Source organism: Sturnus vulgaris, chromosome 1 (genome assembly GCF_052056855.1).
Source record: "Sturnus vulgaris isolate bStuVul1 chromosome 1, bStuVul1.hap1, whole genome shotgun sequence".
Lineage (NCBI taxonomy): Eukaryota > Metazoa > Chordata > Aves > Passeriformes > Sturnidae > Sturnus > Sturnus vulgaris.
This window is the reverse complement of record NC_142243.1, coordinates 37686120-37712387: the sequence shown is the minus strand read 5'-3', so window position 1 is coordinate 37712387 and position 26268 is coordinate 37686120. Positions and strand designations below refer to the sequence as shown.

General features: G+C 34.4%; 1 protein-coding gene across 2 annotated transcripts in view; it reads right to left on the bottom strand.

Annotated features, from left to right (window-relative positions):
* The window catches only part of KCNH8 (potassium voltage-gated channel subfamily H member 8), a 173195-nt gene that overhangs the window by 75317 nt on the left and 71610 nt on the right, over nt 1-26268 (bottom strand). The window contains exons 3-5 of one of the 2 annotated variants that reach the window (XM_088164006.1): nt 25584-25715; nt 10715-10845; nt 8343-8583 (exon numbers count right to left, since the gene is read on the bottom strand). In XM_088164006.1, coding sequence (XP_088020132.1) covers nt 8343-8583; nt 10715-10845; nt 25584-25715 — 504 coding nt within the window. The remainder of the gene's footprint in view (nt 1-8342; nt 8584-10714; nt 10846-25583; nt 25716-26268) is intronic. The other variant, XM_014883348.2, reaches the window with a different exon arrangement.

The window sequence follows — 26268 nt, the reverse complement described above, 5'->3', positions numbered from 1 at the left end:
GGAAACACCAATTACAACCGGTGTTCAACAAAAGGAAAAAAAATGGTGAAAAAATTGAGGTTCTACTTAGTGCATAATGCAGATTGGTCTCCTAAATTTTACAAAGGGAACAAGAGCCACAAACTGATAGTCATCAAGCTAACCTATTAATCAAGATGTTTTCCGTTATAATACCCCTTGCAAAATTTTAAAAGCACAACATATATTTTGTATAGTCTCAATTTCTAATCCCTGTTAAAAAAATAGATATCTGGAGGCCAGCTGAGCCACTCTACCCATAAATAGGATTATTTTACCTGAAGTAGCTGATTTCCCTGGGACAAATTTTTTTTCTCTCTTTAGGCTTGATTGTTTAAAAAATAAATCCTGCTGGGATCAAGTTATAGCAGAATAACAATTCAGGATTAGTCAGGTGATTCAATAACTGCCCATGACATAGTTTAAATTTCAGAAAATGCAATGTAATATATCTCAGTTTGTCTTTCACTGGGAACTAAATGAAATTGAAAAACCCTGTGTCTTTAGGGCAAGTGGCATACATATAAACAGTGATGTTTTATTAGACTGCAGTCATTCAGACCTGTGCTTAAAACGAGATGATTTAGGTATGCTAACCCCATTGATTTTCAGAGAAGACCATTTTCTACATTTATCTCCCTCTCCTAGATAGTATGACTGACTCATCTCTAATTTCTCGTATTTTTTCACTTTTCTTTGTTTGATTTTACATAGGTTGTCCTTAGCTAGTAATACTTTCCCCAAAGTCCAGGCTCTTTCATCTATCTGATTGTTTTAGCAAATTTTATTTAATGGTAGAAGGATGATGATATTAGAATCTGGCCAGAGAGCTTTTAGGAAAGTTTTCAGAAAATATTAGTGCTGTATTGTTTGAAGAACAATTTATCTGTCCCTGTATAAACTCTTATTTTTTTTTATTCTACTGCTGAGATAAACATAGATGTTCCTAGTAAATTGCCTAGGAGCAATTTATTCAAATGGAAGTGTGACTTTTCATTTCAGCATCTTCCTTCCAGACATATAAAATCACAATTAGCTTGATGACTTTCTTTCAGAGGCTGACATGATCAGGTGAGGGATAAGGAATTTGGTTTATGTAGGAAAAGAAAGTAATGCTCATCTTATATCATTGCATAAGAACTTGAGCCATTATGAAATCAAATAAAGCTTACAAGAGAAAAAAAGCACAGCAGAGGTTAAGTATCAGTAAACTTGCTACTAAAATGTAGGAATTTTAGGTAATAAATACAGAAAATATAATAAAATAGGTACTACAAAAGTAGTATTTTCAAAATTATGTCTTAATAAAAACCTATTGCAGCTGCTGGAGGAACAGTATTTTTTCTTCTGTTTTAGAAAGTTATATCAAACAGTGTACAGATATTAAGTAAAAACCAATATAAACTATAGAAAAATTGTAATGAAAACCTAGGCCTGTTTGAGAAAGAGAAAGAAATCATTTTAGAGCCACATTACACCACCATTGAAAGAAGCTCTTTTTTAGAAGTCTAGTGGCTTTAGCTGGATGACTGGAATTCAGATGCACAATGGGAGCATGGTTAAGAGCTACAAATTCTTAAAATCTTTACCACAATTCACATGATATTATGTAACTTGACAGATATCTGAATAAGAAATTTCTGCTAGCATGGAGTAACTACAATTCAGAGTCTTTTTGCTGCTAAAGTCATGACTAAATACACTGAGCTGTTTTACCAAACTTCTCCAGTGAGAAGAGTGTATTTACCATTTGACACCAAGTTGCTTATCACTGCACAGTACATGAGGAGTGGCACAGTCCCTGTCCTAAGTTAGTGCTATGATGTATGTTCTCAGCCTTGGTTCATCCAAGTTTGCCAAACAATCAACATTTTCAGTGATTTTAATGGAAGAAAATCCATTTTTAGGTGTGATGGATCATAGCAGAACTGACTCCCAAAACCCATCTGTAACTGAAAATCTGATGTTCTCTTCCTTACTATTTGTTCTTACAGTGGAAAGTAATGTGATATTGAAGTTACATCCCAGTGGAAATGGGGTTTTTTTGGGTAAATAATCCATTAGTATAAAAACAATGAAATCTGAAGGCATCTTATGAGTGGGTATTTTTATAACAAAAGTCACTCCCTCCAGAAGGATATGGCCAGTGATAATGAACTAACATGATATGTTCTGTCAAACACCATACTTTGGCTGCTGTAGACATGAATCACAAATGTCAAGACAGGGGGGCTATTTCTTTTACCTGCTTCTTTGATTTTCAGCCTTTGAAGTTTGCCCTTTTTAGTTGCTTTCTTTGACTATGAAGGTGTTAAACCATGATTAACTAATCTGAGTCCCATAGCAGGTGACACACCAGAAAAGCATCACATATCATGACCATCATAATAACATACTTAACTGGAAATACTTTTTTTCCTATAAACTATGCTGTATCTTTTGAAAACCGACTCAATCCCTGAACATATTGAATAGCTAAAATATGTTTTTTTGACTTTTCTACAAAGGAAACTACAGAATTTGGAGTCTTGGAAAAAAAGCAAAGAACTTGAAGTATTTCTGAAAAATGAACTGTTAGCTCTGCTTTGAAAAGAAGCTAGTTTGTGTGACTGCAGAAATGTGAAAGTTTCTACATGGGCAATTTTCTTAATAGAACCTGCAGAAATATGGCAGAAAGGAGTAATTCCAAAGAGTGGAGAAACATCAATCATATGATGTAACTTTTCACTAAATTCAACCTGTGTGAAGCAGACATAGTTACTGGGTATTTCATGAATAGATTTTACTTCACACAAATGTTGCAGAAAACAAAGCAAAGATCAAATCAGTAAAATATGCATTGGCCAGTGGCATAACTGCTTCATTTACCTCCAATTTTTGACCAGTTCCGAGGAAAATCCTGAAATATTTTCCTCAGAACTTAACCCATGCAGTTTGACAGCAATTCACATAGACAATAGCCATAAATCATACAAAAAAGGGGAAAAAGACTGCATGCTATTTTAAAAAAAAAGTGTGGTAAACTATTAAGCATCAAATAATTTCCTTGGAAATTACCTAGATTGTTAATAAAAAGACTTTAATCTTATTGAAAAATACAACATTTTATTACCATTGTATTATAGGATAGTAAACGAAAAATACAATTTTTTTCTGATTGTAGCTCTAATGAAGAGGAGTTAGTAGAGGCAATACAAGCAAAGTTTTCAGGGTGCCTCCATTACCATAACACTTATCTGCATCTACCTGAAGATACAGAAATAATTCAATGAAATAATCACTTGTGGCTTACACTTTCCTCCTTTAGGTTGAAGTTGATGATTTTATGCTTGGAAACAGCATCTTGTGGGCAGACAAGCATGTCTTCTCCTTACAAGTATGCAAGGAAGGTTGTTGGAAAAACTGTTAACATTATAGTGGTCTATATTTTGCACTTTAGGTAATCCACAGATCATGAACATTTTCTTATGACATTTTCCTTCAAATATTAGGTGTATCAATAGTGTGACTCTATCTGTTTACATACTGGGCTCAGATGCAATCACAGATGAGACCATTTGTTGCTTAGATATAAATTCCCAGAGATAATTTCAAACCACTCCCTTGGTTCTTTCCTGAATTTTAGAATATTACAGCCTGAAACTACACTTTCAAAAATTCAAAACACTGCTATTTCTCAAAATGCAAAAGTTTTCTTATATGTGAGGTCCCCCAGACCCAGAAATTGTTTGAAATTAACTTCTGTGCACTTGCAAAGATAAGAAATGATAATCATAATAATGAAAAAGAAGATGAAAGAAAAAAGAAAATAAGCCTTCCATTTTAAAGCAATCTAATAAAATTTATAGCATTTAATACTTCCTCGTCTTATTCCAACAAATTTCATTCAACATATATTATTTTCAGTCCAATAATATGTACACTTGAATGACTAAGTAATGAATGATTATATGAATTTCTACAAGGTTTCTACCATATTTTTAAGTCTCTACATATTAAATGTGTGAGACTCAAGGACTTCATATGATTTAAAACAGTTTCGGAAAGATTTTGAGTCATTTACATTTATTATAGATACTAACGGCCACACAAGTCCCCTTAGTCTACAGCGTCATGCCACACAAATCAGAGCTTTAGCACTTTTAAACATTCTGCTTTGAAAAACAGAAATCACTGATAAAACACTTTGTTAAATAATATTTAATGGGGGGAGAGAGAGAGAAATATGCATATAAAGAAATCTTAGTATAAATCAAGATAAATTTTCTTACTTGAAAATGTAAGCCATAGATGAAGTCTTCAGATGCCAGTGTGTGTGTGGAGAGTGGAGCAAGGGATGGGGATGGGTTTTTCCCCCACAGGTGGCAAAGTAGTATACTGCAGGAAATCACTTAAAATAACTCTCCAGTCTATTTATAAAAAGCTTAATTTTATGGCCATACTAAGTATCCGGGGTTTGTCTTGCACTAAAAGCTAGATGATCCACAAATAGAAAATTGAGCTTTTCCCTCTGTAGTCGTCCCTGGCCACCTTAGATACAAAATACTCAGACCCTTTCGATCTTATTCAGCAAATAATGCATTACCATTACCCAGAAAGCCTGTGCATATTTTCACTGAACCATTGCATTGATCTCAGCTCCTGTTGAAGGTCTCCTATTCAAATAGTCCTGTGAGTTGACAATAAAGTAATGATGATTTTTCAGATATTAGCACTTTCTTCAATCACGATGTTCAATAATTTTTTTTAAAAAACAAAACAGAAAGAAGAAAGCAATATCTGAAAACTGGAATGAAACTGTTGCAGGAATAAAAACACTGCACTGGATAGTTGTGGAAGAGTAAAAGTTAAGCAATGGGAAGGCTATTACTAATTAAATTGAGTGAACTTGGTGAGAGGTTCTCTTGCCTTTTTCCTCTAGAAGACAGAAAACTTTAAAAATATTATTGAAAAGTAACCAAGATCCATTATGCTTCTCAGAAGTATTGATGCTCATTCTCCCAGACATACCTATCCAGAAATGAAGGACCCAGCTACTGTCTATGCAAATACAGGGGCATAAACTTTGAAGCAAATAGTGCAATAAAGCAGGTAATAGTCCTCACCAGATAAAACACTTGGGATATTTTTAATGAGTTTTTAAAAGTACATTAAGGCTTGCAAGCTTTTTTCTGCACTTCTTTATGGTTTTTGAATATAAAAGACAATAAAAAAATTCTAAAACTAAACTAAATCTACTCTATCTTTTTTTAGAGGAAACAAAAGATTTATTTAGAGGGGGATGTTAGAGATTTGCACACATTACAAAGGGAAACAGATAATGGAAGTACACTCAAATAAAACATCATACAAGTTATCACAGGAAAACATCAAGTGAAAAGTTAAATTTCATATGAGAAGACCTAATTATGTTCTCCCTTCATCTTCTTCCCTGAAGATGTCACAAAATGGGCTGTTATTATTGTTTATCCCTTGTCTGTGTTTTAGAGAACTTTAAAGGCTAAAGCAGTTAAACTTCTAGCTAGATGCTTTTCTCATAAATAATTTAATTCATATCAATGCTCTTACTTGTAAACACTCCAAGTCAGAAGAACACTTACATATCTATTTTTATCAGTTTAAGCATAGTCTGACACACAAGTCACAGAATCACAGAATAAGCTGAGTTGGAAGGGACCCACAGAGATCATCAGGTCCAGTTCCTGGCCATCCACAGAACCATCCCCAAGCATCACACACCAGTCAGTATTGGATAACACAGTTAGAAACAAAAGACCTTCTCAAGTCCAAATGCGAGTTTATGCAAAGATGTGTTAATAAAAGGAATATAACTCCATATTCTCAGAAATATAAATAATTTCAATGCAGATAGACTCTGTTTCTCCAATCCATAACTACTTTTGTGATACCTCAATCTGTGACTACGAAGCTGTAATCCAACTGAAGATCCTATATCAGACAGATCTCCCCACTGTGCTTCTGAGGCAGCAACATTGTAAGAAGAATTTTTCTCAACATTTCTCAGAGCAAATAGATCATCCATCAAAGATGTGCTTGTCAGAGCCACAGTGCAACAAATGCCCAGAAACTTATGCTTAAATTTAAGTATGCTGTCACTCTTACTACTTTCAATATAGTTATACATGTTCTGAGACATATTAATTCAACATTTTAACAGACAAGGGACCCTGGACGGATGATCATAAAAGCACTATTTTCTTTAAATTCACTGCAAGGTTTTTAATGCAGTATAACAATGTCTTGAAAATACTCCATAAACCTTTCCTCAGAGCTGGAGATTTAAATCAGATAGTATGTGTAGAAAAAAAATTATTCTGGGGAAAATTGAGCCGTTTTTCAAACTCTGGGGGAGGAATGATATTCTACAGTACAGTGTTTTGGTTACCAGTAACATGATTAGTAAAAGTCTCTTCTAGTGCTCCACGCACATTTCTTTGAATGCATTTAGTTATAGCCATAGTTTGATTTCCTGGACTACAGACCTGAAAAATCTAACTGGAAAATATGAAATAAAAATTGCAGAAAATCTTCTTTGTTTTATTTTTCTTACTCAGCTATTCTATGGATCATAGCTGTGTCTTCAAAGACTCCACATTTCCAGCCAAATATAGAACCACAAAAATTACACTGAGCAGTTCACGATCTGTCTTGTTTCGAATGAATACTACAGCACATAAATCAGTTAGATACAGATTATACTCTCTTGTGCTTATATTCAAATAAACACATAACACATACCAGTTATTTACACCATTAGCAAAATATTGTAACCTGGAGGCTACTCTTTTTATAAAGTCACTCAGGTACATCAAGTGGGATTATTTGATTTAGTATTCTTAATGTAACATTAATTTATAACTGACTAGAGTCATAACCTCACTCTTTTTATGCAAGACACAGGAAGATCCTTGATGATCTGCATTACAGAATGCAAGTTTCTTACAACAGTGCTTGAGAATCTTTGAATGTGAATTGTTTGCATTAACGTGAAAGAGTCCACCAACATCTAATAGTGAGCATAAAATGGAAATTTAGACCTTAAGTCTAATGACAAAACAATGACCAAAGGAGGAAACAAATATTTATTCATCATAGCATCTGATTCTTCCATTGGCCATGTCACCTACCAGTCTTACTGTCTACAATAAAGCTGACAGAGAAATGGAGAAATTTTTATAAGAAAATCTTCTGAGTGGTTGCTTAGTGTTTATGGTGTTTCAATTTTCTTTAGTTCTCCTAGAGAAGATTGTAATGTTGCTTTTAATGTTTGAACTAGATATATTTTCTCATGAAAAAATAGGGAAGATTAAAGTGGAAATTTCAAACCTGAACATTATTTTACTGGGTTTTTTGTTCTCTTTCTCAGAACCCATCCAAACCTTTGCATGTTCAAGAAAGGCATACCTTCATTAAAAATAATAAATAATTTTATTATTTTATATAATATTTTATATAAAATATATATTATATAATTTTCTAATATTTTATATATAATATTATAATATTATTATCTTAAAAATAATAGCTTCTCCACCTTCAAGTAGCGAGAGATCTGAGCTCTGGTTTGTCAGTGTGACAGCACTGAGTAATATTATAGTAGTAAAATCTTGGGGGAAAATCTGTTTGACTCTACTCAGGGATTCTTTTCAATATTTATAAATAAATTTTTAAAAGATACAACAAATACGTCAGAAATTTATTTGGTAAAAAGCCATTATTAGATGCCTTGTCTCCTTTTTGATTCTTAAATAAAAAAGTAAATGGATCACAGAAATAAAAAGTTTAGAGACTGGATCAGATTACAAACTTGAACCTCACAAATTCTGTCCCAGTTATCAATATAGCATATTGATATTGTACATGTGTATTATTGCAGTACGAGTTTTAATCTTAGATCAAAATTTAAAAGTACCTATTCAGCTTGTGGTCCATAACTCTTTTAAGTGTGAAATAAAAAATAATCCCATAGACTGTGAAAAAAACTGCAGCAATTCCAGGGCACATCCCTATACTTGGAAGGTTTTAGGCATCCCCAGGATGAAACAATGGGTTTCAATCTTCTTTGAAAACAAAAGTCCCTTTAGAGTAACAGCAGAACTACTCAACCAATTTAAAGTAAAAACAAACAAACAAACAAAAAAAGGTGATCGAAAGTTCAGATAAGATATCAAGCCATATAGTTAAAATTGATTTTCATAAAATTCATGAAAGGGATGATTATTTTCTTTTCTAAAATATTATTCATTCTGTGAAAACCCTAAATGTCAGAAGAGATCCCAAACAACCCCCAAAAGGTATCTTACCAATGATAAAGAGAATTTCCACTGCAATGTCACTGACAGTTGTGCTTCGAGTTGTAGACAGCTCATCATGGCCAATAAAGGAAACATTGTAAGGTACAGTCACAGCAACATAAAACGTTGCCAGTAAAATAAGCCAGTCCCAGCCAGCTTTAAAAGTGCTAAAATGCAGCAATATGAATTTGGATTTTTTTGCATCTGAAACTTTGTATTCTGGAAATGCTGGTTTATCTACGAAAACATTCTGAAAAAGAGGGAAAATAAATTAAATGAGACAAAACAGTTATTTGATTACACAGAATCACTTCTTGCAATGCAGCCCTTAGGTGGTTGATGTTTTTTGTAAAAAAAAAATCACAATAACGCATGACATACTCATACGCAGGCAAGAATAAGTGCTACCTTTTTTTCTAACCTAGACCTCACATTTATTTATACAGATGGTTCTGTTCATGAAATAACTCTTGCGAATGTAGAGGCAGAAAGAAGACTAATAAGTTAGAGATTAAATGGAGTAAGAGGGGACTGCATGTGGCAAGCTATTTTTTCCCCTGTTGAACTAATTCTCACTGCAGAGCCATGTTATTCTACTGGATGGATAGGTGAGAGCTTTGTATAGTACTGTAACTAGGAACATACAGAAAGAAGTAGCTGGGGTTGAAGAAAAACATCCTGTACACAGAGCTTTGAGGAGCTTCTTTCAGACAATCTCTAGCCTGATCCTATGGACTGAACAGCTCCAGTACCTGGAGCACCTCTACTGGTTTAGTTTCATCTGCAGGAATCCAGCTCATGTGAATGAAAGCACAATTAGTAGGAATAACTTTTTGATTTTATTTAAAATTGCACTCCTGATCAAAACCAAACAATCTACCATAATATGGCTTCAGAACTGACTACCTTTGCCACTAGACTAAGCTTTTTCTTGAGTCTGTCTTACCACTTTCATAACTTTAACAAAAAGCACCTACCCTCCCAAAAAGCAGCATATGGGACATGACCTGTCTTGTATTATTTACGAACAAAATTCTTGCTCACTGTTACTGTGCTCCTGGTTAAAGATGTTCCAGCAACAAAGAGCCTCTCAAAACAATATTATACATTCAGCAAACTAAGATTACTTCTGACCTTGAAGTTATTCACTATGAAATTAAAAAGACAAAACCTGCATAAATATAGACTTAACTACATTTTCCTTGTCTGTCTCTGTCTTTCTCTTTGTGTTTCCTTTGAAATCCTGATGTCATTGCCTTCTCTATTCTTGGTTCTTATTCATGAATCTAAGCATCTGAATTCTCACTGTTCTTAGAGTCAGCACATTTTTTAATCATGAAAAAGAAAGCATTCCTCATATTATTTCCAATTCATAGCTCCAGAGATCCATGTACTAAAGCTAGTAAATTAGTCTCAGAATAAATATTTTAACATGGTAAAATAGCATCTGCACTAGCATTTTGACAGTGCACGTAAGTCATTCAAAAACTATTAAAGACTAATGTTCCCAAAAAATATTATGATAATACTATACAATGAAAATATCCCTGGAAGACCTGGTCATATTTTGCAGGGTTTTTTTTATTCTTATGCTTCTTCAACATAAAACATTTGTAATTAAAAAAAAAAATAATAATAATTTTTCAACATTTAATCTTTTCTCAACATTTAATATTTAAATTCAATGGAAGTAGCTGTATGCCCCATGACATATATACCAGGTGTGTATTTTCATGTCATTAATCTATATCAAGTTTTTTTACTTTTAATTTGTACTGCACAAAGCAGGAGAGTTATTTTTTCTCATTAACATTTCTTTAGAGGTCATTCTGTTGCTGTATTTTTGGTTTGTCTATGGTTTGATTTAGTGTTAGCAGCATTCACAGCATGTTTTGTGAACTTACTCATTAGTTATAGTTACTACGGGAATAGAAAATTAATTTGAAGACAGAAACATTACTATTACTACTTCAATTAGGAAATTAAGAGATAAATATTACAGCATAAAGTTGGAGAAATTCACATGAAAACTTGCCTAAATGAAGTGTGGCCTTTTGAAGCTTAATAGCATTAAGAGTTTCAGCTAGAGTAAGACCTTGAGTCTCTCTTTTTTTTTTTTTTTTTGCAAATAGTAATAATTGAGATAAAATTATTGAGATGACAAGGTGAATTGGAATGTAAAATTCTGAGAACCTGTGGAATCTAAGTTCTGAGAAATTTTATAATGTGGCTTTCATGGCAATAAATGTCTGATTCCAGTATGATTAAATGCATTATCTTGCTATATGGTAACAAGTATCCCTTTTTTTTAAAAAAAAGATAATGCAAAGAGTACTTTTTGGGGAGGGGAGGGTGGAGGGGAAGAAAAGAATTTCACCTACATTATTAATTTTTAATTTGTTCTTCTCTCTTCTTTGTAGATGTCCAGAAATATGATAAAGGACAGCTCTACTCCGTCTGCGTGCCGACTCAAAATGCGATCCTGCTCTTCCCCTTCCTTTCCATTTTTCTGCTGAACAGAAGTGAGAGTCCATTAAAGATCAGGAAATAACACTTTAACCTTTGGGACCTGAACTACTGACATTTCAGACATTGGTAGAAATGTAAATATTATGCACACCTTTTCTTTTGCTTAATCTTTTGCAGCAAAGAAACAAAACCCCCTCTCCTGAAGGGCAAATAAAAGCCAGTGCAAGGTTTTAATTGTCAAATGCCTTCACACAACTCAGAAGGAAGTAATTGTAACATATGATTTCATAGATAAATGTACTCTCTTGTTTCAGAAAGTAGAGATTACTGACCACTGAGAAGGATGCCTAGAAGTAACCACTGAAAATATCCTTGAGGTGATCCTACTCTCTCTCTCATTTCAGAGGAAGAAAAAAATATCCCTTGTGGTGTAATTTTTAAAAACAAAAAATCTGACTTGCACTAGGCTTCCATTATGTCAGAATATGCTAATTTGTAAGCTTGCTCATTAGTAATAACCAATTCTTACATTCCTGCATTTAGATTTCCCACCACATGGCCACTAGTAAAATCACTTGACATATTCCTTGGTGACATGAAACCCATTAAGAGTAAAGACTGAACATTATTTTGGAAAGGTTTGTGGTTTTTACCTCCATTCAGATGTCTGTAATTGTCAATCATGGGAACGAATTTTGTTCTTGCTTATAAAGCAGCAAATTCAAAGTAATTCCAGTCACTCTGATGGAATTACAGTGAATTGATGCCAGAGTAAATGAAAGCAGACTTTTTGTGATGTGTCAGGATTAAGAAAAAAGAAATTATGGGACTAAAGGAAGAAGCCGTCTGTCAAGGAGGTTTAATTAAAGTCAACTGAATGCATACAAATTAAGGGGGGAAAAAATTTAACAAAACATAAAAACTAATTAGCAGAGCCAGAAATTAGAAGCAAGCAAAATAGCTACATCTTGAAACCTGACTAGAAAAGCAAGAAAGATTTGTATTATAGGAGACTGATGTATTTTTGGCTTAACAGCACAAAACCATACATAACAAAATGTGTAGGAGGAAAAATTTTCCAAACTTCTTAGTAAAGTTTTTGCGTAATTCATCCAAGAGCACTCTCTAGTTGAGGATTTTTTAAGCTTGTCAGTAAATAGAGGGAGGAAAAGGAAAAGTAAAAAGAAAGAAGGGAAAGCCTTTATATTGCAAAGCCAAGTAGCTACTCAAAAGTTGAAGGAGGCAGATGGAGAAGCCTCATACTTTCCCATCTCCAACATATATTGGTGTCAGCTACAATGAAGAAAGATAGAACAAAAAGCATTATTTTAGAAAAGATTAAAATAAATTAGTGTTGTTTAAAAAAAAAACCGAACAGAACCCTCTCCATCATCAAACCACTTAAAACTCAAATTTTAAGTCTTCTTAAATTCTGGATAAGAACAAAGCGCTTATCTCTTTCTCGGAGGAAAAATGAATTTAAGTCAATTGAATTGTGTCTCCATGTAGAATTGTTCAGCTATAGTACCCTGGTTTTGTCATATGACTGAAATTCTCTTTAAAACTATGTACAGGCCTCTCTTTTTTCCCTTTCTCAGCCTAAACTTCCATGTTGTATGAGGCCACTCAGTTTACTGCATCCAAAAGTAGCCAGTAAAATTCAGATCAGCTATGAAGCAGGCTGGGAAAACACTTTTCTTGAGCTTCTGGCCAGCAATGCTTTTGAGATGTTTTAGCTAAAGGCTTCATCCTCAGGCTGTCCCATATCTAATACCTGTCCTTGTCCTTAGCCCACAGAGGCTGAGGTAGTCCATGCTGGCAGATGGCAGAGAGAACAGCCTTGGTGATGAGACGCTGTGAGAGCCACACGGAACTGCATTCAGAAGGCAGGTCTGGTGGAGTTCCTTGAATGCTTCCAGCATCCCCCACAATACGAGGCCCTTCCAGCATGGAAGTGCATCTCTCCACCTCTGGTCAACCTTGGAAGTCTTCTCTTTACCTCAGCTAGATCACTCATGCTGTTTTAAATATATTCTTTATCCTTTTGGTATCTCTTTGCAGAATAACAACCTGTGAATACACGATTGCCTGATGCAATGGTGTAATACTGCCTTCAAGCTTTTTCTTTATAACTCCCAGCCTTAGGTGTGCCTTTCTCTCATATGCTGAGCACTGAGCTGAAAGCTGTCCACAATTCCATCTCTTTCCAGAGTGCCATGAGACTATGGAAACAGTCAACATATACATATTCAGTTGTTGTTTCTTTTTTTTCCCCATATATTTACTGACACAGAATTTCACTTTCTATCCACTGTTTAAATGAGGACAGGTTCCTCATAAGGTTTTAAATTTTATGTGCCAGTGGCCTGATAACTTTTTGGCTTTACACAGATTCCATCTCTCCTACCTAGGCTCAGTGTTTCAGTCAATAAGGATGTTGTGCTCACTAACCTGTTTAGAATGTAGGACTTGATAAGGCACTTAGAATCATACTAGTTGCATATTTTCACAGCAAGTGACTCCCATCACATGCTGATTACACTATTTGCAAAGGATTAATGCTACCTCTGTGTTAATATTGGGAGTCACTCAACTCCTAGAGACAGAAAAGCATGCATCCATAAGGAAAGCATTACAGTAATTATGAAGTAATAATTTTCTTACTAACCATAAGTGGCAAAAAGGTTTCTATGGTTGTTATTAGAAATGAAAAAAAAAAGAGTTTATAGTGAAGATAAGATGACATCAGAGCACATGTCAGTAGCTTATCACACAAAAAAGTGAATGACATTTGTGAATTCTGCTTTCTGATCTTCCAGTGTCTTCAGGAAAGGAAGCAATCCCGAGCCTTAGCAAACTACATTGTTCACCAGGTGTGCCTCTGCTTGTGTGTGATTATTTTCTGTAACCTTCCCTCTTTTCTTGTCATACTCAGTTCACAGCTCACTATTCTGGAAGAGACAGCTCATTTTTTATAAACTCCCATCTGTTTCTCCCTGTTTCTTCTAAAATTTAGGTACCTGACAGACTTGATTTTGTACTTCTTTCCATGGTTGATCTTAGAAAAAAGAGATCCAAGTATAAAATCAAGCATAAGCAGAAAGTCACTTTAATACATCTGGCTTATTTTTGCCCTGTTCTTAAAAACATAAGGATTCCCCATCTCCCCAAATACAGTGAGAAATGTTCTAGAAAAATCCAAGATTTCAGGGTCTATTTACTGATGCTTCTACACACATCTTCCTGTGTAATGGTAATCCTCTCCCCAGGATCCTTAAAAAAGATGCTTGCAATTTAGTCTTATCTCCCCTTTATCAGAAAAGTGGTAATACATTTTTTAACTCTTACTGCTGTCCTTTTGGTTGTTTTTCTTTCAAATGAAGACAGATATAGTACCACAACCATCAGACATGACAATTACAAAAGATTTTCTAAGAAAAGAAAATAACACAACACCTCTTTGGTAAGCTTAACCTTAGCCTCCTAACAGCTTAAGACTTCTTACAATCTTGTGAGGAAAGGTTGTAGTAAAAGAAAGCACAATCAGACACAAATATCTTTGTAATACTTATCTTTTCTCTTGTGTTTTATAACATGAGTCTTCAATTATTCACTTAAGGTTAATAGAAAGTGGAGGCATAACTCTTTTTTTGTCCCATTGGAAAAAAAATCTACTTCTTAGGTAAAAATCAGAAATATAAGCCCTGACAATTTTTGACAAACTTTCATAGGTATATGCTGTTCTAGCAATGCAGAAGAACTGGAAAGTCTGCTTTACTGACTAAATTAACACCAAATGTATGTCTGCTCTACTTCAAAGCAATTCATCAAATCCTATAATAATTTAGGTTGGAAAAAACTCTTAAGATCATCAATGCACAATCACTAATTGCAAATTCCACCACTAAACCATATCCTCAAGTGCCACTCTGACACATCTTTCAAATACTTTCAGAGGTGGACAGTTCCAAGGACAGTTCCAAGGAAGTTCCAGGTTTTCCTGTTCCAAGCTTGATAACACTTTTGGTGAAGAATTATTTCCTAAAATCAGAATAGTCAGAGCATAGCATTAGATAGAGTGCAGAATACTTTATGGTTTATAATGATCCCATTCTCCGGGTAAAGTCTGACACATTTATAGAATCCTAGAATGGTTTGGGTTGAAAGAGACCCTAAAGATCATCTAGTTTCAACCTTCCTGCCAAGGGCAAGGACATCTTCTACTAGACCTGTTTGCTCAAAGACCCATCAAACCGGTCCTTGGACACTTCCTGGGATGGAACATTCACAATTTCTCTGTTCCAGTTCTCAGCTGTTCCAATGCCTCCCCACTCTCTTAGTGAAGATTGAGTATCCTGCTATAACCCAGAAGCACTATGCTCACTCCATAGCAGACAACCTGTGGCATGAAAGAGACCATGAAATGCATATCTTTCCAAATACCAAAATGAACTAACCTACTCTGGCCAGAAAGTTTGCACTTTATTGACAAAAAATGTCTCAGCCTTGGTGGTTTTCCCTCATTCTTCATAGCATTAATTTGTATCTCTTCAAAAGAACTGCTTTCACTTTTTGTGTATTAATTAAAACCACTACCTACAGTTCCCTCTGGTGTGATACATACCCAACATACTCTTGTATAGAAATATCTTGTAAATAATGATCATAGGTCATTACTATTGAAAATTTTCAGTACAAGTGTGCATGGATACAAAACAGAAAATTAAAATATAAAATTTCATTCATATGGCACAGGAAAATCCAAGGGATTTGCCTGTGTTTACCTAAAACGTAGAGAATGAATAAAAGCAACCTGCACCTCTCAAATTTAATCCAGAACACAATATCTGTCAGTATGTGAATGAAATAGAGAGGGATGATGTAAAGTACCCTGGGAGTTCAGTTATGGAAACACATACACAACTGAGTAACTTTGTTCAGAGATGGTTGTTCTACCACCAACAAATGTGACAGAGTTATCCTAAAGACTGTGAGGCTGCAGACCTGGATCTCTGAGCAGTATTTCTGTAGTTCAGCAACCAAGGGACAAGACTGGGACTCTTCACTGCTTTTTTGTATTTTCACAAGAATTTTAGTTCCATGTTCGAAATTATATTTCAGTCCCAGCTACTTGATTACCATCACTGTCCTGTTTGTTTGGCAGGTGGGGTTGTTAGGCTTAGGGCAAGATTGATTCAGGCACATTGAATATCCTCTTCAAAGAGTGTAAATATGACCATCTCAAGTCATGGTGTGCAATAACCCTGACTGGGCAAAAGTAGGAAAGGTAGTATAGATATAGATCCCTTTAAACACATTGCAAGGAAGAGTCCTGAAGAAAAACAGTGAGTTCTGGACTCTATAGTGGGTGTTCTCTCTGAAAATTCTAAATTTTAGGTTTATTTAACAGTGTAATGTACACTTTTATAAATATATTCCGTAAAATAACTAGATTACTTCATCTCAGCTCTTTTGAGATCTAAGCCAGGAGCAAGTATGAGGAATAAAAGATAACATTTTTATTCTTCTGGCTTTTTACTCAAAGGACTAGATAAATTTGCAGAGTAGATGAGAAATTTTCATTTATTTCATTGTTTACAATATTAAAGTCAATCATGAGATGAAAGAGAAAGTAATGCCAACTCCCATCTAAGAAAATTTATCATAGAAATAACATCATTTTGAATGTGTAAACTAGATTTTCTTTAGAACAATAACAACACCAACAACAGAGTAGAACAGGACAAATAGACTCCATTGCTAAAAGGTATCCAGATACAAACAGACCTGAAGAAATCCATGATGCTGCTCCATGCACACAGTGGAAGGAACACTGTGAAAATGCATAGTAGTCAGGTTAATGCTGTGATTTTTAATGCTGCTTGGACCTTTCCCTGCTCAAAACACGTAGTGGTATATTGTCATACCTGTGTGATCTCTCTGTTCTGCTGCTGTGTTCTGAAATCAGGCAGGGAAATAAACCTCCCCTGTTACCTTTCCTGTGTATATCTTTATGCTCTCACAACCACACAGCCCAATCACACAGAGAGATGTTTTTACCTGGAATATCTTACAAGTACTGAATTGTTCCTTTTTGAACGTGGGTTCAGTTTAACGATTTGTTAAAGAATTTGTCCATCATTTAATTCATCTTACAACTCTATTTATAAAAGGCTTCCTGTAAGAAGTGCAATAAAGTTTTTTTGTCCTTTTAATACATGTCTTGAGAAACCCTCATCACTTGCATCATAAGGTATGGAATACCAGAACAGAAAGTGTGATCTTTGAATAGGCCCCCATAAATAACCCAATTGTAATAAAAAAATACAGTGATATCTACAGGAAACACAATGGTTTTAAATTCTATTCAATATAATTGACACATTTCATAGGCAGTCCTCAAGAAAAACAAACCACCAAGGAAATTCTGAAGGAGACAACTGGGGTAAAGAAATTCTGAATGACCACAAAAAACGCCTTCTAAAACCAGGTTATATGGAAAGTTGGTATAATTTTTTCCTAGGCTTTTAAAAAATCTAGCAAATTTTCAGTTATTATTCAGGGGACAACACACCAGCAGTTTCCAATAAAGAGAAAACTGATAAAAGTCTTCACTGGTATTAATGACAGAATAAAAGCACCACCAAGGGCAAGAGGCTGCAGGAGTTCTCTTGATTGTATGACATGTTCTTTCTGTCAACAGCAAACAATTCACAAAACTTGTATGGTGGATCCAGGCTAGCCTCTAGCTGCTTTTTAAATTCTGTTAATTGATTAATTGGTTCAATAAAAAGATGTATCTAACACACATACCAGCTATACACTGAAAACCTTATTACAGAATATTTTTTAAAGGGGCAAATTTTACACAGAATCAATGGTATGATTATCATAATTTTAGTATTATGCCTTCAGAGAAAATTCAGCATTGAAAAGAAAGAGAAAATAAGCAATATCACACATTACTATTAATGTTTTTATGAATTAGACCTTTAAACGGCTTATGAGATAAAAATTCTTAACCACATTTTGGTCTACCGGTTCTTCCACTATGAAGAAAAAAAAGTGTGATGAAACAGACATGCAAAGCCAAAAGAAAGGTTCTTCTCTTCCATGTTGGTGGTTGACAGGAGTACTCCTAAATAAATAAATACATTTTCCTTTTTAGATGTCTGCATTTGGGTCTATCTCATAAAACTCAGAATTGGGAAAAAAAATTCCGAAAGACATACCATTCTTTAACCATTTCTAATAGGCTGAGTTTTGGCAGAAGAACTCTGAAAGTGAATAACTTTAAATTATTTTCTCATCTATTAATACTACTACCAAAAGTTACAGAACTCTTATAATGAAATAAAATATTCCAACTCAAAAATGGCTATTTCATAATTGTGTAAAAATAGTTTATTTGCCAGGTTTCCACTGCTACTGCTCTAGAATTGTCTCACAAATTGGAAAATTGTCATTTTTATTATGTCATCAAATTTGAGACATGTCTATTGATTCAATTGAACTGAGTGGTCATATGTTTTTCTTACAGAATAAAATGTAACATTGAATTTACAGCTGGGTCATCACTCACTTCCAGCTGTTTTTAAAGTGACTGTTTTTTTCCTGGAATAGTTTGCATTTCCCACAGCAAATTCCCACAAGGCTCATGAGACAGGGATATGCTCATATATCATTATGAACAAAAACATAACAGTAATAATGAAGAGAATATTTGAAATTTTTTTCAAGAACCCCTAGAACTTAAATAATGCCAACTATATAAGTCACCAAGAAACTTTTCATTCTCTTCAGCAAGTATTAATATCTCTTCCTCTGCAAGTGTGTAATATTTAAGGGCAGAATATCATGGAACCTGAGGATTTTCTTTTTTCCTTTAATTCCATAAATTTAATCATACTGATTAAATATTGATATTGATATTTCCCCTCCTTTTTATATTCAGAAAAAAGTTATTATAATTTCAAAGTCATTAATTGCAAAACTAATTTAAAAAGAATTTGCACAGATTATGATGTTAAAGTACATCTTGCTACACAAGTGAAAATAATAATATATGTACCTGAATAATTGCTATCTTGTAATGAAAGCATGTCTTTTGAGAATGAAGACTTGTTTTCTTAATAGATTTATGTACAATACAGAGCTAGATAAGTCACCCATGAAAATTGTTGGTGGTCAATGTAACTTGCCCTGAGTTAAAACAGCAGGGGGAGGGGGAATAGATTTTTTAAAAAATAGTTTTTAAACTTCAGAAGTTTAAAATTCTATGATGTCTGTGTGTATGTTCCATGTAGCGATTGAAAGACCCAGAAAGTATCTCTGATTATCCCTCAAAGAATGAGATTCTCAGACTCTGAGAGTAACTCGTCCTAAACTCAACCAGTTTTAAAATTTTAAGTACACAATTTAGGATGGATAGTTGTAAACCCGTCCCTTCTACAGCTATGAAAACTCACTTGTAATAGATCTTACTTTCTATGTCTTTATAAGACCTGAGAATTGCTCTGAGGAGCTACAGCATTCCTTATAGCTGCAATTACAGTTAAATTCTGCAAATAGCTCACGGCCTCCTAAATGCGTTTCTGAACACAAAGTACACATGAAATATGCATTCTAGTACTCATGGTCTCTTAATAAAATGAGATACCAGGCTGTGTCTAGGCCAGTAAAAGCCTTTAAAGATATTTCTCCCCTTTCAGATTTTTTTTCCCCTTAGAAATAAGAAAGGTTGTAAATTATATAGGAAGGTTGTAAACTGTCTGACTCATTAAAAAAGCACCTACCACACACACAGCTTTGAAAAGTTTTTCAGCAACATATATACTGAACATATTCCTGTTTCTTCCATGCTTTCTTTTGCCTGTCTTACATGGTTGAGTTTTCAAACCATAAAAGGAATGTCTGAAGATACTTTCCAACAATCTGCCAGCAAAATGAAAAACAAAACAAAACAGAAACCCAAACAAACAACTTCTCCCCCCACCCTGATGACTTTGTTTTCTAAGGAAAACTTGGAAGCAATGGCATAAATTTATCTAGGAACTGGTGAGTATGAACTTTTTGGTTGCTAATGTATATACTCTCTCAAGGATATCCCAGAATACAGTCTGCTGCTCTGCATTTGCTCAAGAATCAGACTTTGCTTTTCTTTTTTCTCTTTTTCATTCTACATGTATCACAAAGGACACTTTTCCCTGACTCCAGAACAATTTCTGTGCCCCTCTGAGAGCTGCTGGAATGGAACTGCCACATGCATTTAACACTTGGTGCAAGGCTAAAGCAAGAGCTACAAAGATTGATGAGTCTCTAAAGATTCAAGGCTCAAATACAACTTATTTGCTTGGATAAGAAGGTGAAAAGGTGAGAGGGAGAGCATTTACGTGCTCACAAATGCAAAAAGGAGCAGGGAGAGAAGGGCAGCTCTATTTTTGTCCCCTAAGTATTTAAACCATTGTCCACAGACCAAGAGGAAAGGAGTTTCTCTCTAATGATGGCAGAAGATTTTCAGACCCTTCTTACTTTGATGGTGAGCCAGCAGCAAAATCTTCCTGGGGAGGATGTAACTGAGTCATTTGCAGAATAAAGGATACTTGTGTACTACTTCCTCAATATGTTCTTCCTTTGGGCAGTGGGAATATCAGGGTGAAACTCTGCTCCTATCCCACCTCCTCCATTAGTAGAGCTGTATGGTGCCTGTGCATCCTGAAACAATTTTGACTGCTTTGGTTATTGTAAGTCTAGGTGACTGTATGATTATGTTCCCCATCCCAACATACTGCCTCCTGACAGGTATAAAAAAGCTTTAAAATGAAAAGTTGTCTCCTGAATATTCACTGCAGTAGCTTGAGCAGTCATGAAGTAGATGAGACAGTAATTAAATAGAATAAATCAAAGTGCATATTGCAGAATTTCTTACAAGAGACCAGTGCTGCTCCAAATAGACATTTTCAACATAAAAAATCTGGAATGTAAAATGTTTGGCACATGGTATTTCACTTCTGGCACACTGAAAAGAACAACTCCTCCCTCAAACAAATGATGCATAATCAAAATAAATCTGTCTCCTCAGAAATTCATATGGACCTAAGGATAACTAAGAAGCCAGAAAAAGCCAGACAGTTGAACCATAACATGCACCTCATTTTAATCTGTGGTGGCAGAAGGTGTAGTCCGATTTTTAATTCACATTATTTTGAAAGTGAAAGTATCTTTGCAAACAGGCTGACCAACCTAAAACATAAAATTCTGTTTAAGAAAAACCTTCTTTTTGCTTTGTGAGGAGTCAAACAGTGGAACAGACTGCCCAGATAAGTTGTGGAGTCTCCATCCTTCATGCTATTGAGCACATATCTGCATGTGGTCCTGGGAAATTAATTCAATCTGACTCCACTTTGAAAAGGGGACATCAGACCAGATAATCCCCAGAGATTCCCACCTCAAATTTTGTGTGATTCTGTGGTTACTATGTATTGTGCACACTTTTATAATAAATCTGGAATAAAGTTGAGAAAAATCTGTCCTAAAATAATTGCTTTCAAACAAAGAGTTCAAAATTCTCACAATAAAAAACAAAATAAAATAAAACAAAAGCAAACAGATTACCAATAAAGACTAAAGGAAGCTTTGTGGAATGAGTCAAATTAATCAGGGAAATTTTAGAAGTGACTATAGCAGTGGAACTCTACATCTATGTAACCTAAGTTATTCCACTTTAGCACACAATTAGAAAATCTAAAAGTAGTTACAGAATAATTTAATTTATTATTTTCCTACCTGTATTCTTGTATTCCCACTAAATTCCAGCATAAGTTCTAGTATCATATGCAGAAATGAAAAAGCACTGACCCATCCATGCCGCACTGGAGTCCAGATTTGGAGAATAGAATTTTCAGTTTAATCACTTTTCCTCCAAAAGGACAATGGAACTTTAAACTAGTTTACCAAAAAGTAGCTCATTGTAAGTTAGGATGTTAAAATAAGACTCCCATAAAACTACTTAAGAAATAGTTTATTAAAACAAATAAAGAAACAAACAAATCTTTCCCTCTATATTGAAAAGTCCATCAATTTGCTTAAAGTGCACAGTTTAGGAAGAAAAGGTGGTGAGTTGCTTTTCACAACAGCAATGATTACGGATATTATTAAGCAGATGGAAAGCAGAGACTATTTCTGCAGTAAACTTACAGGTAGGGCAAACATATTATTAAAAGTTAATTAGCAATACTGAAGAACTGAAGCCTTTAAGGATATTGTCAAATTGACTTAAAAACCAAACCCAAACCAAACCCAAACCAAACCAAAGAAGTGTGAAAGCTGCTGACTGTCATAGCACTTCTTAAAGACTGTCAAACTTCTCAGGCATGTGTTTTTCCATTTTTCTTATATGAAAGTCTTAGAACAAAGTCTGCTTCTGCCATTGGTTGATAGAACTCTTTCCTCTGGAAACTTTTGTACAGAAGAAAAGCAGAAAAAAAACCCCTGTTAAATTTGTATTTAGAATGACACATTCAAAAGAAAAGGTCACAGACGACATCTGACATTTGGGCTGGGAAAAGGAAAATAAGGTAAAAAAGCAGACTTTTGCAAGGCACATTGGCACAAAGGACCAACTGAAGTTGTGTGAACAAATGAGATAAAATTGATAGGAAAATGTCTGCAGAAAATCAAAGACAGTATTGGCTCCTGAGATTTGCAAAAGTAAATATACAATGCACAAAAAGAAAGAGGCTGTAAAATCAGAAGATAAAGTTCAGGAAGGTGTCATTGTAAAAGTACAAGGAGAACAAGATTTTACAGAAGAAGCAGGTGATATCAAAAGTAGGAAAGACCTGAGGAAGTAGGAGTCTGGAGAAGGCTTTTGGAGGCACAAGCAGTGACAGTGTGCCACTGTGCTAGTGCAATGTCAAAGGGGCAGGCTTAGGAAAAAAGCAATATGAAAGAATTTTGTTAGATAAGTCTTCTAAGGAATTTAAATTTAAAGTCAGATGGAATATATTAACGACCCATACAAATTATAAAAGTCAGTTCTGGGCAGAAAACAGGAAAGAGACTAAAACTAAAAACACCGATAAAGGAGCCTTACATAGGCAGAAGAGTTTCACACTGAGAATATTTGTATCTAAGTTCTCCTTTACACACAGTCTAACCTCAAGAGAGATCCTAAATAGGCAATAAAAAACTGCACATAATGGCAATTACCTTGTAGCAATAGCTCAGTGTCAACTACAGGTTTAAAATTATTTGATTTTTGAAAGGACAAATTCAATAATCCTTGAAAAAATAAATCAACCTCTGAACATTAATAGAGCTTTTTCATACATCCAAACAAAACACCAACTGAAGTTTTTGTTAATACAAGGTGCATTGTACGTTTCTGATATGCTGTGGTCTAAGTAAAGAAGTATCAATTACTTCTAGAAGTTAAACATTCTGAAATTTCAGCTAATGAATGAGTTGTTCTGAAAATAATGAGATGATATTCACAACTGTAAATCACTCCACATAGGAAGAATTTTACTGTTATTAAAAAGAAGCTGATATACCCCTACATTTATTTTTATATAGTGAGGTGGATATACACAGAATTAAAATGCTGAATTTGAAAAAAAAAATATTTTAAATAAATGGTTAAATACTGTTTATTATCTCTCTCTCTTTTATAAAGCACTGTAATTGTCACAGCCCCACATGAAGTGCTACTTTCTGCTACCATGATGCTAATGACATAAAATGGTTGTCATGGTTTTAAAATTAGTATGAAGGGACAGAACAACCAAGTTTCAGGATGATGTTCCAAAGAAAACATCATGGAAGAGAGCCAAGTGTTGATTTCATTGCTTGTGGCAATTGAATGAGCATTTGCCCATTCAGTGCAGTGTGGCCCTGGGTAAATGCATTCCTGTGTCAGCACACGGCAGAGTTGTATTAATTTGTAAATGTGCTACAGGAAACAGGAGTTAAAATCTGCTTAGATTTATAATTTGACATGAAGCCATGTCAAAAGACCATCTTAATCCATCCTAAAATAACCACGCAGCTACAAAACGTTTATCAGATAAACAATTGCTGTAATTTCTCAAGTAATCTCCAACATACATATTTCAAGTCATCCCTGGCATACTGAATGTGATTTCTCACTGAGTCTATCCTGAAAATTTGCATCACTTGTAAGTAAATCTTTAGCCTTTAGAGCACAGATGATCTGACAATCTCCCACCTACATAGTTCCACTATCAGGTTTTAATAAAGTACTTTCCTAAAACTTTTATAAAAGTAAGGTTTTCTGAAGCTTAAGGAGAAATAAGGTAAAATATCTTTAATAATTTTATTTTTTTACCTCAAGAGATAGCAATGGGTTGAAATTGAATGTAAGGAAAAGCAGCAAAATGTACTGGTGTACTGCTTCAAAACCATTTTTCAGTCTTCCAGCTTAGAAATTTTCAAATATATTCAGTGCAAAGAGTGAAGGGAGCAAAATTTCTCCCCAGCAACCTTCTAATATTCAGGGCTTGAAAATTAAGTAAAAGGTGAAATTATTTGTCCAAACGTACACAAGACGAAGACATCATAAGCATAAGTGTTGATTTATAAGTATCAATCAGCACAGGAGAATTTTGCAGTTTAAAGTACTAAAATTTCATAAAAGAATACTGAATTACACACCTCTGTAACTGAATGCTAACTTTTCTTGTTGAAAAATTAACATTTTAAACCAGAAAAAGCTGAATATTGGTTGTTCCCCTACTTTAGAAACCCACGAGGAGTAAAGGTGTTCTAAAGGCCATAACTGTGTAGGTTTTGAGGTATGCAGAGGCCACTGGCTATCACAGGGTAAAAAAATTTAAATAGATCCCAGAGTAGTACCAGATTGGAAAAGCCAACACCAATGATGTTTTAAAAAATTCTGAGAGCTACTCTTGGAGTCTACAGATAAACTCTTTCTAAACAATTCCATTGAGACTGAAGAATTACAAACTGGAAGTGATGGTTCACTATACTTTTACAAAATGCAAATCTGGAATAAGTTCACTGCCTTTGATGTTGCTCACTGCATAGACTTCATCCCCCTACACTGACTTTGCTGTGTGTTAGCAAATTCTAGCAAACCTTGATCACACTATACTGTCAAAATTATTTTTTTTAGCCATTACTATAAGACAATTTTCCAAATTCATGGAACACAATATTTGCAGTGTTTCCTTTCAGAAGCAAATAAAAGGGAGAATGTATTTCTTATACCATTGGATAATTCTGATGATATAACAAGTCATACAACTTAAAGTGTAATGAAAACGAAATTACACAAGAAAATATATGCTTATCAATAGGCAAAATAATTTTTAAAGCTGTTTTAAATTCTGCTCATTGGATTGGCAGACATGAAAGAATGCATTCATTTACTCGCAGCCATGCTGAAATCAGATTCATGGGTGGAACTTTTGGAAAGGTTTAGCTTTTCCAAAATACCAAAATATACCTCTGTAAATCCAGAAAGTAAACAAATTAAATCATGATGCACAAAAACCAATTTTAATCTTTAGGACAAAATATTCTGTCTCCTAAATTCCATGTTTACAGAACCTGCAGCAATATGTAAATAATAAAAAGTCCAAATAGATTATTTATCACTCTGTCATATATTAATTTATTCTTTGGAAAACTACGTCTCTATATTGAATAAAGTACATGAGAGAAAATGCTCATGCAGGTGCAGTTCTTAAAAACATATAAATGTTGGTTCTTATAAATGTTTTTGCAATTCACACAAACCTTCCTTTTTGTCTTCTGCAGCAATCTTCACTTTTGTGTCTGTTATATCTTTGAAAGAAGCCAGAAAGAGAACTACATCTCCTTTTTCATTCTTTATAGGAACAATATCCAGTAAGCACCAGAATGAAGACCCTGCAAGGATAAAGAATGAATTTAATTCAAACAGCTGTCTTTTAGCAGAGAGGAGAGGGGGGGAAAAGTGAACTGCTTATTTAGGAGGCCAGTAGTCAGGGAATCACAGATGTTCAGCTCATGTAAATCACTTTGCATCATTGGTTGAAGCTCTGTAATACTGCTTTCTCCAGACGCAAGACATTAATTTAAATGCAAAATTTATCTACAGGGATCATTAATAGAGTTTAATGAAGCTGCTTACTCCTCTGAAACCATGCTTCCCTTTGAACTCTCAACTGATGCTGCTTATTTCCTGGAATAGCTTTGACTTTGTTAACTTGGCATCTGAAACATTTATGTCTGCTATAGAATCATTCTACCTTAATAATCTGACATGATACTCATTAAAACCTCTTGACAGAAGACCTGATAGTCAGAGCATAATTCCACTAATTCAAAGATATTTAAATTAATTAGATATCAGACTTACAATAGAAATAAACTCATTGCACAAACAATGAGATATATAATACTGCACATTATCTCTAAGATTAATATCAGCTATCTTCTT